Genomic DNA, 18,318 nt, shown 5'->3' on the forward strand with positions numbered 1-18,318 from the left:
GTTCACTACAGCATTATTTACAATAGCCAAGATATGGAAGCAACCTAAGTGTTCACTGATAGATGCAGGTATTAATAAAGATGTTGTGCATATATTTACAACGGAATATTACTTAGCCACAAATGAAAAAGTGAAACCTTTCCATCTGTGACAACATGGGTAGTCCCAGAGAGTATTCTGCTAAATGAAATAAATGGTACAGGAAAAGACAAATACAGTACAATTTCACTTACAGGTGGAATCTAAAGAACAAAACAAGTGAACCAACAAAATAAAGCAGAAACAGACTCAAATACAGAGAACAAGGTGGTGGGGGGATGGGGTAGAGGACAGGCAAAGAAGTGAAGGGGATTAAGAGGTATAAATTTCCAGTTATGAGACAAGTAAGTCATGGCACAGTAAAGGGTCATATACAGAACAGTCAATAATAGTGTAATAAGTTTGTATGACAAATGGTAACTAGACTTATCGTGGTGATCATTTCATGTTTATGTCAACTCACTATGTTATATACCTGAAACTAATATGTCAACTATACTTCCATAAAAAATTAAAATTTAAAAGTTATAAAAAAAAAATACAGGGGTGTCTGGCTGGCTCAATTGGTAAAGCATGCGATTCTTGACTCTTACTGGGCCTAGAGCTTACATTAAAAAAAACAAAAACAAAAAAACAGGCCTACAGAAAAGTGCCACCAGACATCTGGAATTTGTGATTCAGATCCTGGGTCTGAATCAGTCATTAAAAAGGTAAAACCACGGGTGCGCCTGGGTGGCTCAGTTGGTTAAGCATCTGACTTCGGCTCAGGTTGTGGTCTTATGGTTCATGGCTTCAAGCCCCGCATCAGACTATGGCGGTGACAGCACAGAGCCTGCTTGGAATCCTCTGTCTCCCTCTCTCTCTGCCCCTGCCCAGCTGTGCATGCACATGCTCTAAATAAATAAATAAATAAAAATTTTTTAAGAGGTAAAACTACCTTGGGGCACCTGGCTGGCTCAGTCAGTTAAACGTCCAACTCTTGATTTTAGCTCAGGTCATAATTTCATGGATTGTGGGATTGAGCCTCCCATGGGGCTCTATGCTGACAGCTTGGAGCCTGCTTGGGATTCTCTCTCTCCCTCCCTCCCTCTCTCTCTCTCTCTCTCTCTCTCTCTGCCTCTCCCCTGCACCTACACTCTCTCTCTCACACACACACAAAATAAATAAACTTAAAAAAAAATTTTTTTTTAAAGGTAAAACCATCTTAAAAATAAATCAATAAATGAAAATGTTTAAATTAAATTAAATAAATAAAAGTACTGGCATCAGTGAAAAAAATTCCCATTATTTCTGTATCTGTACATATGAAACTTATGCCCTTTTAAAAGTCTTTAGGTACCCAGGGGCGCCTGGGTGGCTCAGTTGGTTGAGCCTCCAACTTGGGCTCAAGTCATGATCTCACAGTTTGTGAGTTCGAGCCCCATGTCAGGCTCCATGATGACAGCTCAGACCCTGGAGCCAGCTTCAGATTCTGTGTCTCCCTCTCTCTCTGCCCCTCCCCGGCTCACACGCATGGGCGTGCACTCTCTCTCTCTCTCAAAATTAAACATTAAAAGAAATGTTTAATAAATCTTTAGGTACCCAAAAGGAATGAAAGCATACATCCAGACAAAAACTTGTATACAAAAACTTGTCCATCAATCGACCAATGGATAAATAAAATGTGGTGTGTATCCCTATATAATGCATTATTATTAAGCAATAAAAAGAAATGAGGTCCTGATACATGCTGTAACATGGAAGGACCTTTAAAACATGACGCTAGGGGGGCGCCTGGGTGATTCAGTCGGTTAAGCGTCTGCTTCAGCTCAGGTCATGATCTCGCAGTCCGTGAGTTCGAGCCCCGCATTGGGCCCTGGGCCGATGGCTCGGAGCCTGGAGCCTGCTTCCGATTCTGTCTCCCTCTCTCTGCCCCTCCCCCGTTCATGCTCTGTCTCTCTCTGTCTCAAAAATAAGTAAATGTTAAAAAAAAATTTTTTTTTAAAAACATGACGCTAGGGGCGCCTGGGTGGCGCAGTCGGTTAAGCGTCCGACTTCAGCCAGGTCACGATCTCGCAGTCCGTGAGTTCGAGCCCCGCGTCAGGCTCTGGGCTGATGGCTCAGAGCCTGGAGCCTGTTTCCGATTCTGTGTCTCCCTCTCTCTCTGCCCCTCCCCCGTTCCTGCTCTGTCTCTCTCTGTCCCAAAAATAAATAAACGTTGAAAAAAAAAAAATTTTTTTTTAAAAAAATAAAAACATGATGCTAGGGGCACCTGGGTGGCTCAGTTGATTAAGCAGCTGACTTCAGCTCAGGGTATGATCTCACAGTTTGTGAGAGCCCATACTGGGCTCTGTGCCGACAGCTCGGAGCATGGAGCCTGCTTTGGATTCTGTGTCCTCCTCTCTCTCTGCCCCTCCCCCGCTTGCGCTCTGTCGCTCTCTCTCACTCTCAAAAATAAACATTAGAAAAAAATGTTAATAATAAATAATAAATCAATCATGATGATAAGTGAAAGAAGCCAGTCACAAAGGACTACATATTGTAGGACTCCATTTATATGAACTGTTCAGAACCAACAAATCCACAGACACAGAAAGTAGACTGGCGGCTGCCAAGGACTGGAAGTGAAAGTTACTGGATATAGTTTTTTGGGGTGCTGAAAATGTTCTAAAACTGTGATAATGGCTGGACAACTCTGTGAATACATTAAAAACCAATGAATTGTACACTGTAAATGGGTGAATTATGTATCAATAAAGCAGTTATAAAAAAAATCTTTAGGGCCCTCAATTTCCACAAACCTAAGAATTTTCCCGATGAGATTCATAAAAACACTAAGAAGGGTACTTTAACCATAAAAGAGCACTTACTGAGGGCATTAAATAGACCAAGTCTTCTGAAACCATTACTAAGGCACTTTAAAATCCACAGTTCTCCAAAAATATGACACGGAAAAGACATGGAAGAGCGTTCCTCTGCAATAGGTCCAGTAACTCTTCAACTGCAGACTTTATCACCAATGCCAGGTACACCCTTCAGGCCCAAGGTCTTCAGTCCAATTTCTAAACAGTAAACTCACCCAATCTAATGCCAATCACTGACCATCACTTCTCAAAACAGTAACAGGCAGTCCACCGAGCCAAAGCCACACTCTCACCATGGCTCCTTACCATATTCCAAAGACGAAGAAACTGAATGTAAAAGACAAAGCAAAGAGGGCCAGAAATTCCTCAACCAAAAAACAAAAACGTTACTTACCCTATCCTCAGCACTAACTACGCTCTTGGAAGTGTATTAATTGGCGGGCCTATGTTCCCCTAGGAACGTTAAGCCACTCCCTAGAACGGAGAGATTCTAAGCAAGTGCTACAACTTTTTTTTAAGTATTTTTTCCACAGTACCCAAAAGCATAACTCTGTAATCAGGCTCAACCTACAGAAAGTATTCAGTAAATGCCGTTGCCTCAGAGAAAATGGACACACACACAAAAGATGTGTCACTCTTGTGCAGCAATAGAAAAGTGCACTGAAAACCAGTATCACCACATTACTTTACAAAACACTTCAAACACATCTGAAACTGAAATCTCTTCCTGAATAACTGCTGTGGTTTTCTCTTACGAAGAGTCTCATAATTTGCCACATTTCCCTCTTTTCTTTGGCCACAAGGACACCCAGAGCAAATTCTGTAACTCACAGTCTGGTACATATTTATAAATTCTAAAATTACCCCCTTCATTTTGCTGACATACCCTTAGTTTCCCCACGGTTACATCTCATTACCACCTATCTTATGTATTTTTTTTCCCCTAATTCCACTCCAAACATCTTCTGAAACAAAACAAAGTAAAGATGTGTCACAAACTTCTGCAAGTTGCCATCTAGGGGGCACATACAATCAAGTACCACACACAGTATTAGTAAAGAGCAACTGACTGAATGCTGTTTTGTTTTGTTTTACACTGGAACCCAATTCTTAAAAATGGAAAATAGTTCTAGTCAAAGAAAGGGATCCTTTGACTGTGTACATAACACGTTGAGTCTTTGTGAACTCCAAATATAATGAAAAAGGCTTCAAGATATGAAAGCACGACTACTCAGCTTTAGGGGATGCTGTTCAATGGCAATGGCCCAAATGCTGAAACATCTAAGCAATCTACCCAAAAAGACAAGAGGCTCATAATCTAGCACAATCATTTGGCAGGGACACTAGAAAAAGATCTCCAGGGAACGAGGAGATTCTCATTATGAGGAATACTTGACATCCCTCCTAGTTTAACACAATATTGTTAATTACAAATGTAAGGATTAACTAACAGACACTGGAGACTATGGACAGACATATCAAGGGTAAGTGTCAAGATACCAACAGAAGATGACAACACCAAGTGAAAGAAAACAGAGATACAGAGTCAAAGAGAGGGTTCACCCATTGAATTCTGCCAGGCTATCTAGAATTATCTCCCACCGACTAACTGTCAATCTATGGTGGATGCTGATATATCCTAGTGCCAAAAGACTACTAGCAAAAGTGAAAAGGATCTGTTGAGTTGTCCTCTAAATTTCTTAAAATCTTGTAAGTTTATTTATTTTTGAGAGAGAGAGAGAGAGAGAGAGAGAGAGAGAGAGAGAATGGACAGGGGAGGGGCACAGAGAGACAGAGACACAGAATCTGAAGCAGGCTCCAGGCTCTGAGCTGTCAGCACAGAGCCCAACACAGGGCTTAAACTCACGAACTATGAGATCATGACCTGAGCCAAAGTAGGAGGCTTAACTGACTGAGCCACCCAGGTGCCCCATCCTCTCAATTTCTTTTCACCCAAAGTAGAACTCCCCACCTCTGTTCCTTAAAATCCAGTTCAGAGGCCACACAGTTCAATTGGTCAACCCTAAAATTTTTTTTGCTATTTCATCACCCACTTTATCTCACAGCAGTTTACAGAGAAAACAGATTTCACAATAAGAGAATAAAACAATCACAAGTCAAAGACTTGACCTTGGGTTTTACATGATGAAACTTTTAATACTATTCAAAATAAAAGTTCTTCGGTTATAAAAATCACTGTTAAAAAACACAAATTTTTTGTAGGCAACATTCTTTTAAAAATATTATTTACGGGGCGCCTGGGTGGCGCAGTCGGTTAAGCGTCCGACTTCAGCCAGGTCACGATCTCGCGGTCCGGGAGTTCGAGCCCCGCGTCGGGCTCTGGGCTGATGGCTCAGAGCCTGGAGCCTGCTTCGGATTCCGTGTCTCCCTCTCTCTCTGCCCCTCCCCCGTTCATGCTCTGTCTCTCTCTGTCCCAAAAATAAATAAACGTTGAAAAAAAAATTAAAAAAAAAAAATATATTATTTACTCACATAGAAAAATGTGCTTTCTAGTATTTTATAATACCTTGATCCACATCCATTGTCTTGTTTGCTGTGGTTAAGTTTAACAGGCCAAAAAACAAAATTCATGAGATTTCTTAACCTCACTCTCCTCCAACGACCTCAATTTGACCCATAAATGGGGGAGAAGGGTGTCTGAAGTTTCTAACTATGCCAAATATAGTAATTTTAAGTATTAAAATAAGTGACAATATGTTTGTATTCTTAAGGTAGAAAGACAAACCATAAAGAGTTTGCACACTACAACTTTTTAAAATAAACACACAAATCTAAACACATTCCTCACCTCAAAATTATTTTTATGGTGTCTAAGTTTCACCTAATTTTAAATATTTATTCAAAGATTTAATTTAAACATTTTAATTTTTAAATTTAAATTATTTTATTTTAAGCAAATTTTAAAATATTTAAAATTCAATTACTTTACATTTTAAATAAAGTTTTCAAGATTTTTAAAGTAGTGCATAGGGGCGCCTGGATGGCTCAGTCAGTTAAGCGTCCGACTTCAGCTCAGGTCATGATCTCGCAGTTGGTGAATTCGAGCCCCACATCAGGCTCTGTGCTGACAGCTCAGTGCCTGGAGCCTCTTCACATTCTGTGTCTGTCTGTGTGTGTGTCTCTCTCTCTCTCTCTCTCTCTCTCTCTCTCTCTGCCTCTCCCCCACTCACACTCTCTCTCTCAAAAATAAATAAACATTAAAAAAAATTTTTTTAAGTAGTGCATATTACCTCAACACATGTTCTCAAGCTGTTGTTTAAGCCTTTAAAGAACTTCATGCTGATTATGTTAAGGTTTATACTTAGAAAATAAAACTTGCATATTAAAAAAAAGTCACATACATATTTAGGCACAGCTTACAGAGCTCATCATTAAAAGAAAGGAAAACTCAGGGGCGCCTGGGTGGCTCAGTCGGTTGAGCGTCCGACTTCAGCTCAGGTCACGATCTCACGGACCGTGAGTTCGAGCCCCGCGTCGGGCTCTGGGCTGATGGCTCAGAGTCTGGAGCCTGCTTCCAGTTCTGTGTCTCCCTCTCTCTCTGACCCTCCCCCGTTCATGCTCTGTCTCTCTGTCTCAAAAATAAATAAACGTTAAAAAAAAAAATTTTAAAAAAAAGGGAAAACTCAGACACTATGAGAATTTCTACATCAGGCAAGAAAATCCTAACTTCAAAAGGAAAGAGAAAGGTTTTTTTTAAGTGAAAAAACCTGACTGTTCATAAATGCAAGTAATAATGAGAGAAATGGCCATAAAGTACCTGGCACAATAGTTTCCTTCCCTCCAACACTATTGACTGGCATCATAGCCTGTGATATTCTTTTACTTCACCAACTCACTTTCATAAAAGCATTCTGCCAATCTGATCTTAAATGTTGTTCCATTTTGCGAAAAAGCCTTTAAAAAAAAAAAGGCTAATGAAACAGGCCCACCAAACAGTAATAATAGCCCAGGGTTATGGCAGAATGTGCTGGCAAGTCATTCTGTCTCAATATAGGTAAGTTTCCCACAATTACTACTTAGAATACACATGTAATAAAAACAAATCTGAAAAAAAAAATAGACTTTAGCATTACAGTTCCTGTGGAAAAAAAGGACTCTTGCAATTCTAGGAGAAATGTCAACATTATTTGTACTCCTCTCCTTATCAAGTTTATCATCTCTAGAATTCAAGCAAAATCATGGCTTTTAATTCTCTGACCTCAGAATGTGCTACTTTGTTGCAATCACTTTGTTTGGTTTGGTCTAGTTTTTAAGGCTGGAACTCTTCCCGGGGAGAGGCAGAAATATAGACTGAGCATGGGAACTGGAATAACAAAGACCTGATTTCAAAATCGGAGTTTACCTGGTAACTAAGTTTCAGTTTCTCATCTCTCAGAAAGAATACTACCTCCCCCATGGGACTGTCCTGAGGAGTAACTACAGGAAATAATATATGGTCCAGGGCCTATAATGTAAATGCTCAGTAAATGTTTCTATCACCATCAGTGGTTCCCACCTGACAGATCAAACACCTTTTTATTCCTCCAATCAGTAACACTGGCTGATGACGGCAGTGATTCTCCACCTAAAGATAAGCCCCCCCCCCCCTTCAATTACCCTGCACTCTGCCTCACCTGTTACCCGGTGTTTCCCAGCAGGATAGCCGCGCTCTAAGATCTACTGTTTTACCCGAGTACAAATCTGAAGAACTTCTCGTCCTCATAACCATCAACCCAAAAATTACAGACACCGCCAGGCAAAGCAGCATGAAAAACACAACAGTCTTTGCCCTGGCATAGTTCAGACCAACAGATGAGATCAACACCAAAACTAGTAAATTACAATACACTATGATGACTGCAGAAGAGGTAATCTGTGTGCGGCCCACAGCCACAACACAGCAACTACCCTGAGTTTCTCCGACGCCGTTCGCTGTATCATGCGTCTGACCCAACAGAATTGTGTTGTGACGAATGCCAATTCCAAGCTGGTTCACTGGTTTAGGTCCCCAGGGTATGGAACAGGTTTTGCCGTTCAATGTTAACTCTAGTTTGCTAAACGACCTGGATAAAACTGCTCAATCAGATATGATTCCTTATGATAAGGCCTAGCATAAGACACAGCCCAGACTAAGCCTTCACTAAACGCTTGCTGACTTGCACAGCACAGCCAGATTTTTAGATCTTAGAGTTTTGCCAAAAACTAACCCAGAGTTTGATTTTCCCAACTACACAAGACAAGCAAGCACCTTGATTCTCCTTTAAGCTTTTACCCAATGGACTATCATTAGGAAAGCCAACATAAGATCTATAATAGAGATTTTTAAAACCAACGTTTATGATTTCTAAACAGTGTTTAGCCAAATAAAGGAAAGATTACAGTCCTTTCACTTTTGCCCCCTACACAGATACCATCCAAACCAAACACCCCCTACTTTGGTCTCCCCACATGTACAGCTGCCTACATCTCAAACTCAACAGGTGTATTACCAAATTTAATTATCTTGTCCCCAAACCAGATACTGTCTCTATTCCTTTTCCTCTATTACTTCATTTTCCCACAGACCTAAGATTTCTAATTCAGTCACCAAACTCTGTATTTCTCAGTCCCATACGTTCTTGACCATTGCTCACACCAGGGCTGTGAGAGTAGCTGTCCAATTAGTCTCAACCCTTACCCACTCCCATCTCTCACTGCCAACTCAATCTTCCCAAACACCACTCCATACATACACACTCAAAAACCCTGCAGCCTACTGAACTAAATCTTAGCATTGGCATTCAAAGCCCTTCTCTTTGTGACAATGTCTTTTTTCTCCAATTTTATTTCAAAATTTATTTATTTATTTGAGAGAAAGAACGAGCAGGGGAGGAGTAGAAAGAGAGGAGGGCAGAGGATCCGAGGCAGGCTCTACGCCAACAGCAGAGGGCCCGATACGGGGCTCGAACCCATGAACCACGAGATCATGACCTGAGCCAAAGTCAGACGCTTAACCAACTGAGCCACCCAGGCTCCCCACTCCTATTTTATTTTAAAGCCAAAGAATTAAGGACTCACGCAATCAGTAAATTTCCTCTGAAGCTTTATTATACGCCGAATTCTAGGGAATAGGATAGTGAGATGAGTAAAATCTGATTCCCACCCACAAGACTCCAAGCAAATAGCAAATACACTGCCTTAAAGACAAAAAGTGTCCCAAGTGCACAAGAAGCTCCCACGTGTCTGACTTCTTAGTGTCCCTCACTTACACATAGTATGTGCTTTTGAAGCAGCACTGATATATACGACAGTTCCAATAAACCAGAGACATATCATCAACATGCTCGATAAATCTCGTGAAGAAGAAGATAAATGATATCTTCATTTCTAGTATGATAAAGAACCATGGCACATGGGCTGCCTTTTTTGAAGGGTCAGGCAAAGCACAATGAGAATTCAGATTTGCAAGTGTGCTTGTGCCTGATTTACTTCTAAGGCAGAACAGAAGCAGCAGGGACCTAGTGAAAGGCTGAAAGTTCCTTTTGCTAGTCAGTACTCAAGACACTGGCAATATAAAATGAACCTCTGCAAATTCAACCTATATCCTATTTCAAAGAATAGCCTGATTAAAACATTCTAAGCCTTTCGTCACTATCAGGAAGTTAGGAAACCTAGATCAAGCTGAACTCTCTTCTCAGCAAAATAACGCTGTGATTCCAGCTGTGGTTTTGGATTACTAAAAGTAAGCATGTTAAAATTCACCAAATGAAGCCAAGCACTTACAACAAGAGGACAAAGATGGCTGAAACCTAAAAGCCACAACCTCTCCTCTGACACAAAACATTAAATATACCAGTTCCATTTCAAATAAATTTCACTTGAGCAGCTAATTTGTTATCAACTTCCTACTTTCAGCTGTAACATCTTAAAAACAAAAGTCACCCACGCCCAACAGAAAAGGCTTTGAAAATATGGACACATCCTTCAACAGGCCAAATACGCCTGGGTCATTCAGTAGGTTAAACCCCTGACTCCTGATTTCTGCTCAGGTCATAATCTCACAGTTCGTGGGTTCGAGACCCAGCTCTGAGCTGACAGTGCGAAGGCTACTTGGGATTCTCTCTCTCCCCTTCTCTCTCTCTCCCTGGCTTGTGCGCTCTCTCTCTCTCTCTCTCTCTCTCTCAAAAGAAATAAATGAACTTAAAAAGAAAAAAGAATATATGTCAAAGGAGAAAAAATATTATTTGTTTAAAAAGTGTACCTGAGGGGCACCTAGGTGGCTCAGTCAGTTAAGCGTCTGACTTAGGCTCAGGCTCACGGTCCGTGCGTTCAAGCCCCGTACAAGACTCTGTGCTGCCAGCTTAGAGCCTGGAGCCCGCTTCGGGTTCTGTGTCTCCCTCTCTCTCGGCCCCTCCCCCACTCGTGCACGCGTGCACGCTCTCTCTCTCAAAAATAAACATGAAAAAAAGAACTGAAAAAAAAGCATACTCGAAAACATAACGTGTACATCAAAAAATCTGAGGTCTTTTCTTAAATGAACTGATTGTTACCTCTTCAGCACCAGAATGATAAATGACCCAGTGACAACATCACAACATTCATCCCTTAAAACAAATGACTGTTAAGTTGGGACCAAATGAAATTAGCAGTTAGGCTTTTAAAGACATTCACTGAAAGCAGATATCCTGAGTGGACAGAGATTATAAAAGAGTTTCAAAGCTGAAATAGTGAACTTTTTTTTACCTGATGTTCTGCATGAATGTTATCCCCAGTAGGCCATCGATGTTTGCTATTATTATAGCCGCCTCCACCACTTCCTCCTCCCCCAAGCTGCTCACCATGCTGCCTCTGAAAGAAGTAGTCCACCATAGCGTCGTCTTGGGAACGGCCTGCAACTCCTATGGATCCTGGGACAGGGCTGGAGTGCGTCCCAGCTGCAAGAGCCTGATTTGCAGCTGGTTGTGGCTGCGCCTGCGACCCTGTTCCAGATGTCAAAACAACAGGCATGTTGGGATTAGCTGGTTCTTGAGGGTGATGTTTCAGGTGGGGGCTGAAAGAGTCCTGCCAAAGCACTGCTTTTCTCTTCAAGACACATGCAACGCTCATTCCACCAACACCTAAGGACAAAGAGGTTACAAGCGTTTAAAATCTGCATTTTTTAAAACATAATTTGATGTACATAATTTAATATATTTGCTTTGATAAAACAAAAATGGGAGCCCCATGTCTTTTGCGATACCACATCTACAACCAATTTCTACCAAGCAGCTAAATGTTTTAGAACATACACACACAATTTTGCCAAACTGAAACCTCTGTTTATAAGTTGCTGAATATGAGCACATGTGGAAATAAACGTAAGTTGGTTGGTGGCAGGCAATCTGACAAGGTATTGAGATCAGAGTTCAATACGGCAACTTCAGGGAAGCCCTACGTTGCTACCAAACACAAGGACACAGAATTGGACTCCAATCAATGGCTCCTCTACCCACCTTATTTACACCATAAGCCAACTGGGACAGATACTTCTTCAATGAACAAGAGCTCTACAAAATATCATTTTACAAATGGAGCAGACAAAAGCCAATAAACCAAACAAAAATCCAAACCTAGTATATAATTAGCAATGACTCAGACTGCCTAAAATTTGAAAAGACCCTTTAAAATGTTTAATATATTCATAGGATGCTCCTTGAAGAAACAGTAAGAACCCCCTGACCAAGCACAGCAACAGGATGTTCTTAGCCTGAACCATTTTAGCTGCTGTTGAATGGTGCGGGGCAGGGGGGGGGGGGGGGGATCAAAATTTTTTACCAATAATTTACAGTTGTAATCACATCATTATTCCCTTAAAAATAGGATGAGACCAAACCAAATTCAAACACTTTACTAGTATAGAACATCTCACTGTAAAAAAACAGATACTTCAATAATAACTGAATGGCAAACACAATGCAGAGAGTATCATATCAGCCCTATTTTACAAATGAAAACACTAAGGGACAGAAAAGTTATGGGATGTGCCCAAGGCCACTCAGCTAGTGAGTTGCAGAGGAGGGACTCAAACCTAAATCTGTTTTGGGGGCACCTGGCTGTCTCAGTCTGTGGAGCATGCAACTCTTCATCTCGGGGTTGTAGGTTCGAGCAGTGGATGTGGAGATAATTTAAAAAATAAAATCTATAGGGGCTCCTGGGTGGCTCAGTCGGTTGAGCATCCAACTTCAGCCCAGGTCATGATCTCGCACTTAGTGGGTTTGAGCCCCACATCCGGCTCTGAGCGGACAGCTTCGGAGCCTGGACCCTGCTTCAGATTCTGTGTCTCCCTCTCTCTCTGCCCTTCCCCCACCCTGTCTCTCTGTCTCCCAAAAATAAACATTAAAAAAAATTTTTTTAATAAAACAAAAAAAAAATCTATAAATAAATAAATAATTGTTTTGTGCTCAAGCTTACTTTTGTCAGCCCCTTACAGATACTATATCTCTCACTTGCAACAACTCTTCCCTGGAAGGAACAAAGAATCTCTGAAATGTTACTATGAAACATTACTATTTAGGTTCTTAAAGCCAAAAGCTACATTTGTACACAAAAGAGAACATCTGTCAAACTGTGGGTGCTTAAAAAATTGCCACAAAGTAATCAGTAACCTATTAGACTACCCCTGCCTATAGTCACTGGAGTCTAATTTCAAGACTATCAACTTAATAGTCCCACTGCTGCACATGCCTTCTCTCTACCAAGCTCAACTGTAACGTCTCAAAAACAGGTTTACAAGATTTATGAAAAATCTATTAAGATATTTCTTTATAGAATTAAACCTCCTGATAAAGCATGTGCTTCTCACAATTCATGTTTTGAAGCCAGAGACACAACGGAATTTGTAATTTGTTCAAAGCTTAACTTGGAAATGCCTAGTTTCAGTTAACAATTCTAATCCATCAGAACTTTACCAGGGTAGTGGGGAGCCTAGCTTTCTAGACTACAGTTTGTGCTTTCTTGAATAGAATTGTGTTCATGCTTAAGTACCAAAACCAGAAAATCATAGCTGTGTTTACCATAGGCTATTGCAAAGTGACAACCAGGCTAATACCTTCCCATTTGATTTTCAAATGAATTAACTGCACTTTTTTTATAGACGTATTACTGACACAGAGCACTGTATTAGTTTCCAGGTGTACGACATAATAATTGGATATTTACATATATTTCAAAATGATCACCACAATAGGTCTGGTTACCATTCATCAACCAAGTCACTGCCCTGTTAGTTTTCTTCTACAAGGGACTATCAATCTAATAGTCTATTCTAGGGTAAGCCAGGAGTCCCAAAACTCAAGCTTTACCACTAAATTAGCAACCTCTCGGAGCCTGTTTCCTCACCTAGAAATTGGAAGAAATCCTTTCTCTAAGACTCACAAATGTGTTTTGTTTGTTTGTTGTTTTTTTTAATCAGAATAAAATTATAGAAAAGTTTTTGGTAAATTTAAAGTCACCATGCTGAGACCCCAGGAATTCGTTACCACCAGTGAAGGCAATGAAGCTCCAGTCTCTAAGAGGATTCCTAAAATAGCAAACGCAATCTTTAACTGAAATAAAAGATTTGCCACAATACATCTCTAACAAGGAATTTCCATATGAAAAAGGGTTACCTCTGAAACACAACTAAGTTCTAACAAGGAGTTGGGGAGGGGGAGGAGTTCCTCCAAAACAGTTCAAACAAAACAATTGGCTTTTGTAAAGCTATCTGTATGCCCTAAGACTTCCTGCTTTACCTAATGAGGCAAGGCAGTTTCTCAAACAAGAGAAAACCTGGCAGAAGGGACAGTTTGAAAGTGAGCAAATACCTAAGCAATTAACATGTGTCTTGGGTAGTTGTGTAATATCTTGGCAACTACAGCACAAAAATTAAGAAATCAGTCACTTAAATATTATAAAACATTTAAACTGCTGATGCCTTTTAGAGTTATAGCACATTATAAAAATACTGTAAGCAACTAGAAGTGCTGATTCTATACTCTTCCAAAGTTTTCAAACTGTTCACACCGAAGTGTCTTTTTTAATATCCCTAATAGATTTTATTTCAAGCAAAGGAATACGTTTTGATCTCTCAAAAGCTCACCTTTTCTTAAAAAAAAAAAAAAAAAAAACTAAAATGCTTAGTAGTATAAAAGGTGGTTTTTGTTGATTTTTTTTTTTTTTTGCCACACTGAAAACAAAAAATTCTGTGATCATAAATTTACTTTAAAGCAGTTCATTTCAAACCCAAACTAAACTTCAAACCCAACTTCAAAAAGATGTGGCCTTGGACAAAATGCATTCAATTGTGGCTAAGGCAAAATACTAATTCAAAGTTCAAAATCCAGTGAGTATTTCCCCAAGGTCCAAATAAACAATCAACAGCCCCAGCGAGTGTTTTATGAAGTTAAAATTAGCAACGAGTCAAAATGTTTATTTTGTTTACTAAACGTGCACTGGGAGCGACATATCTCGGGAGTAGGCTTGTTTTGGTGGGTTTTTGTGTTTTCATAAAACACACAAAACGCGAAAGCTACATGTCTATTGTTTCAGAAGCGGCTGACTTTAGAAACACAACCCCGAAAAACCCTCTCTCCACTCTCATCCTTAATCCCACGAAGAGCAGGAAGTGAACGGATTGGATTATCGACAACTAAAAACAGTGTTCTCTCAATTAGACAATGAATAACAATTCTTCAAGCTATGGGGAGGCTAAAACCTTCCCTAACACCGGGTCTCTCTCTCTCTCTCTCTCTCTCTCTCTCTCTCTCTCTCTCTCTCCCTCTCTCTCTCTCTCTCGTGTGTGTGTGTGTGTGTGTGTGTGTGTGTGTGTACGCGCGCGGGGGGGGGGGGGGGAGAGGGGTTGGGGGGGTGCTACAGTGGGGGGAAAAAGTTCCAGGAGCTTATTCCTCACTTGACGTGGGAGTGGTACGACAAGGATAACAAACGATGTCTGTTTACCAAGAACGTTTGTGAGCACTAAAACTATCTGGTAGTGCGTATCTGTTTTCCTACTACCGAGGGGTGAGCCCCTCTTTGAGTTAAGACAGACACTCGCCAACCCTGGGAGGCTCAAAGAGGAAGAACCCACCAAAACCCAAGCTCTCACGGAGACAAAAGGCCACAAGCACCCAGGAGACTAAAAAGCGATCTGAAACTTCCTGATCGCCACTTCTCCACATTTAAGGCTCGCAAAGTTCCCCCATGGTGGGTCTCGCCTGTAGACAAGGGGCCAAGGCTGCTTCTAAAGCGATTTATTGTTCCTCTTGCTTCGACGCGGCCACGGAAGCTCAAGAAGTCGAAGAAATCCAGGGTGGCCCAGAATTACACTTCATGGCCACACAGAAGACTCGCGGCTTCGCAAACCCATCAAAAAAAAGCAACCCGAATGGCAACATCAATCTTCGGAGGCTCCAACAGGGCCCAGCAGAAAGGTACAGGCACGTCTATGCCCACGGCCCGGGCCTAAACCCCCGGCATTTTCCTCGCTTCGACCCCGCTCCCCACCCCCTCCCTCCTTTGATAACAATAGGGGCCTTGCTGCTGACTCCAAAACATGTACGAGGAACAGCGAGTGAGAAGCCTCAGCCAGGGCCCCGGGCGGCTTTTCCAAAGCCCTTCTCACCCCTACAGCCGCTCTCAAACACCAATACAAAGGGACAACCCGCTCGCTGGGGGTCCGGAGCAGCGTTTGGGGCCGGCGGGGTGCGGATACTCACGGGCGGAGCGGTAGGATGAAGATGGATTTCAGCCCCCCGATCTTCTCTCTCCGGCGCTCTCGCTCCCCCTTACCTTTCACTCCGACAACATGGCGGCCCACTGGGGACGGGGCTGGCGCGGTGCATCCTGGGATAGGCTCTGGCCCCGGCTCCGGCGGTGGCAGCGGCATGTGCGGAGAAGGCAGGCGGCTCTGGAACAGGTTGCCTGGTTGCCATGCCAACCCAGGGCCTGTGTGAACTTGGGAAACTCGCAGGCAACACAACCGCCGCGCGCGCGAGTGCCCGCCCGCCAGACGAGCGCGCGCCGGGCACTCGCGCGCGCCGTGGCGGGAAGAAGGCGGGGTCCCGCGCCGGCCTAGGAGCGGCCGCGGTGCTCGCGACGCCCGGCCCCGCGCGCTCCCAGCTTCACCGCCAGGTTGCACCGGCCTGCGGGGGTCAAGGGACGCCGACCCGGCTCTGGCTTAGACCGGTGCCGGCCTCGAACCCCTTTGCTGTAGCTTCCCGGCTCTGTGGCCTTATTTAATCTCCCTGCCTCCATCGCCCCATTTGGAGAAGAGAGAGGAAAACGAGAACAGCTACTCAACAGAATTGCCGTGAAAATTAAGTAAAACAATGTGGCTTCTTATTCCTTTTAAAGATAGCCAGCGCTTCTTAGGACAGGGCCCGGGACTTGTAAACTGGACCCATGCATAGTTTGAGGGGTCCAGGGCAACGTGAAAGCGCCGGGCCCCTTGTTCAAAATTGTTAAGGAATTGCAAGACCACGGTAGCAAACAGGAAACCAAAACCGAAGACACAAAGTCAACCCTGGTTGTAAGCACTCGCACTATCTTTTGATCAAAGTGACTTTTCCGATCAGTAGCGTTTGGTAAGGTATTGTTATTCTATCTCCAACTAAGCCCAAGATAGATTGAAAACTTAGGCAAACCACACAATACTACAAAAGACCAGAAGGGGATACCGGGGAAAGCTTTATAACTGGAGGAGGGAAAACGTTTCTAATGAGTCAAAATCAATAAATTACTTTAAAAAGTGAAAGATGTTTAAACATCCGTCAGGAAGGGATGCCACCAACAAAGTAGAACAAGTTGAGAAAATAGCTTTAAAATATTGCAATATGCATGGTAAACAGATGGTTAATCTTCATGATAAATACAGACCGTCTCTAATCAATTAAAAAACCCGTAATCCAAAGTAAACAGACATCAAGTCATTAGTGGCCAATAAACACATAAAGATAACTAACTAGCCTGGGGGCCCTGGGTGGCTCAGTTGGTTAGGCTACTGATCCTTGATCTCAGCTCAGCTGATCCTCGATCTCACAGTTCCTGAGTCCCAGCCGCACAGTGGGCTCTTGCTGATGGCCCCGAGCCTGTCTGGGATTCTGTCTCTCCTTCTCTCTGCCCCTCACCTGCTTGTGCTCTCTCTTTCTCTCCCTCAAAATAAATAAATAAACTTAAGGGAAGAAAAATACCTAGCCGGGGGCAGAGGGGTAGCAGAGTAGGGGAATGGAGATGCACAGCCAGTGGGTATAGGTTTCTTTCCGGGTGTTGAAAAAGTTTTGGTTAGATTGTAATGACCCACTGAACTATATACTTTAAATGGGTGAAGTTGATGGTACGTGAAATATATCTCAATACAGCTGTAAACAAAATGGGAAAAATAATAAAAGAAACAACTTCGAAATATAATATTTTCACATATTAAATACACTGGCAAAAAAAATGATTAGTGATTATAAACACTCTGTTTTGTCAAGTTTTGTGAGAAAATCAGCACTCGTGTTGTTTAACTTGTTTGAGTATAGATTCCTTTTACTTCACAGGGGCACCTGGCTGGCTCGGTCTGTGGGGCATGCAACTCTTGATCTTGGCGTTGTGGGTTCGAGCCCGATGTTGGATGTAGTGATTGCTTACAAGATGAAATCTTTTAAAAAAAAAAGTTATTTTTATTTTAAAAGTAAAAAAGTGAGGGGCGCCTGGGTGGCGCAGTCGGTTGGGCGTCCGACTTCAGGCAGGTCATGATCTCGAGGTCCGTGAGTTCGAGCCCCGCGTCAGGCTCTGGGCTGATGGTTCGGAGCCTGGAGCCTGTTTCCGATTCTGTGTCTCCCTCTCTCTCTGCCCCTCCCCCGTTCATGCTCTGTCTCTCTCTGTCCCAAAAATAAATAAATAAATAAATAAATAAACAAACGTTGAAAAAATATATATATAAAAAAAAAGTAAAAAAGTGAGATTTTCATTTCCGAAAAAGAAGACAAACTTGAAAGTTAGAGGTCCTGAGCTCTGCCACTTACTGGCTGTGTGGCCTCGGGCAAGTCCCCGAGTCTCAGCCCCCTCATCTACAAAATAAGGATGTCAATACTCTTCTCACAGGGGGGTTACAACAGTTTAATGAACTAACATATGCAAAGCGCCAGAGACGGAATTAACACTCAATAAATGTGGCCGTTTCATTGTAGCTGTAGTCTCGTACTCATTTTTGAATCCCCTGTGGTCATTGCTCACTAAATATTTGTTAAATGAATGAATCCAACAGCCATTTGGAGTATCAACTCTCAAATTCAACAACCCTAAAAGTAATATGCTGTGTTCAGAGAGCCAGCCCTTAAGCCAGACAAGAAATTACTTACTTAACCTCTCTGAGCCTCCACTTTCTCCCGCGAAACATGAGGTTAATATAAGAACACTAAATGAAATAAAGCAGATAAAACATTTAGGCCCATGGGGC

At 42.2% G+C, this 18,318-nt stretch overlaps 1 protein-coding gene across 19 annotated transcripts in view; it reads right to left on the reverse strand.

The window, feature by feature from the left end:
* The window catches only part of PUM1 (pumilio RNA binding family member 1), a 135,324-nt gene extending 119,445 nt beyond the window's left edge, over window positions 1-15,879 (reverse strand). For 5 of the 19 annotated variants that reach the window (XM_032594245.1, XM_032594246.1, XM_032594243.1 and 2 more), the window contains exons 1-2: window positions 15,593-15,699; window positions 10,605-10,978 (exon numbers count right to left, since the gene is read on the reverse strand). In XM_032594245.1, the coding sequence (XP_032450136.1) occupies window positions 10,605-10,967 (363 nt within the window). In that variant the 5' untranslated portion in view covers window positions 10,968-10,978; window positions 15,593-15,699. Of the gene's footprint in view, window positions 1-10,604; window positions 10,979-15,592 lie in introns of all 19 variants that reach the window. The other 14 variants (XM_030327978.1, XM_030327972.1, XM_030327971.1 and 11 more) reach the window with 9 other exon arrangements.
* Window positions 15,880-18,318: the final 2,439 nt, after the last annotated feature.

This window comes from Lynx canadensis, chromosome C1, assembly GCF_007474595.2.
Source record: "Lynx canadensis isolate LIC74 chromosome C1, mLynCan4.pri.v2, whole genome shotgun sequence".
Classification (NCBI taxonomy): Eukaryota; Metazoa; Chordata; class Mammalia; order Carnivora; family Felidae; genus Lynx; species Lynx canadensis.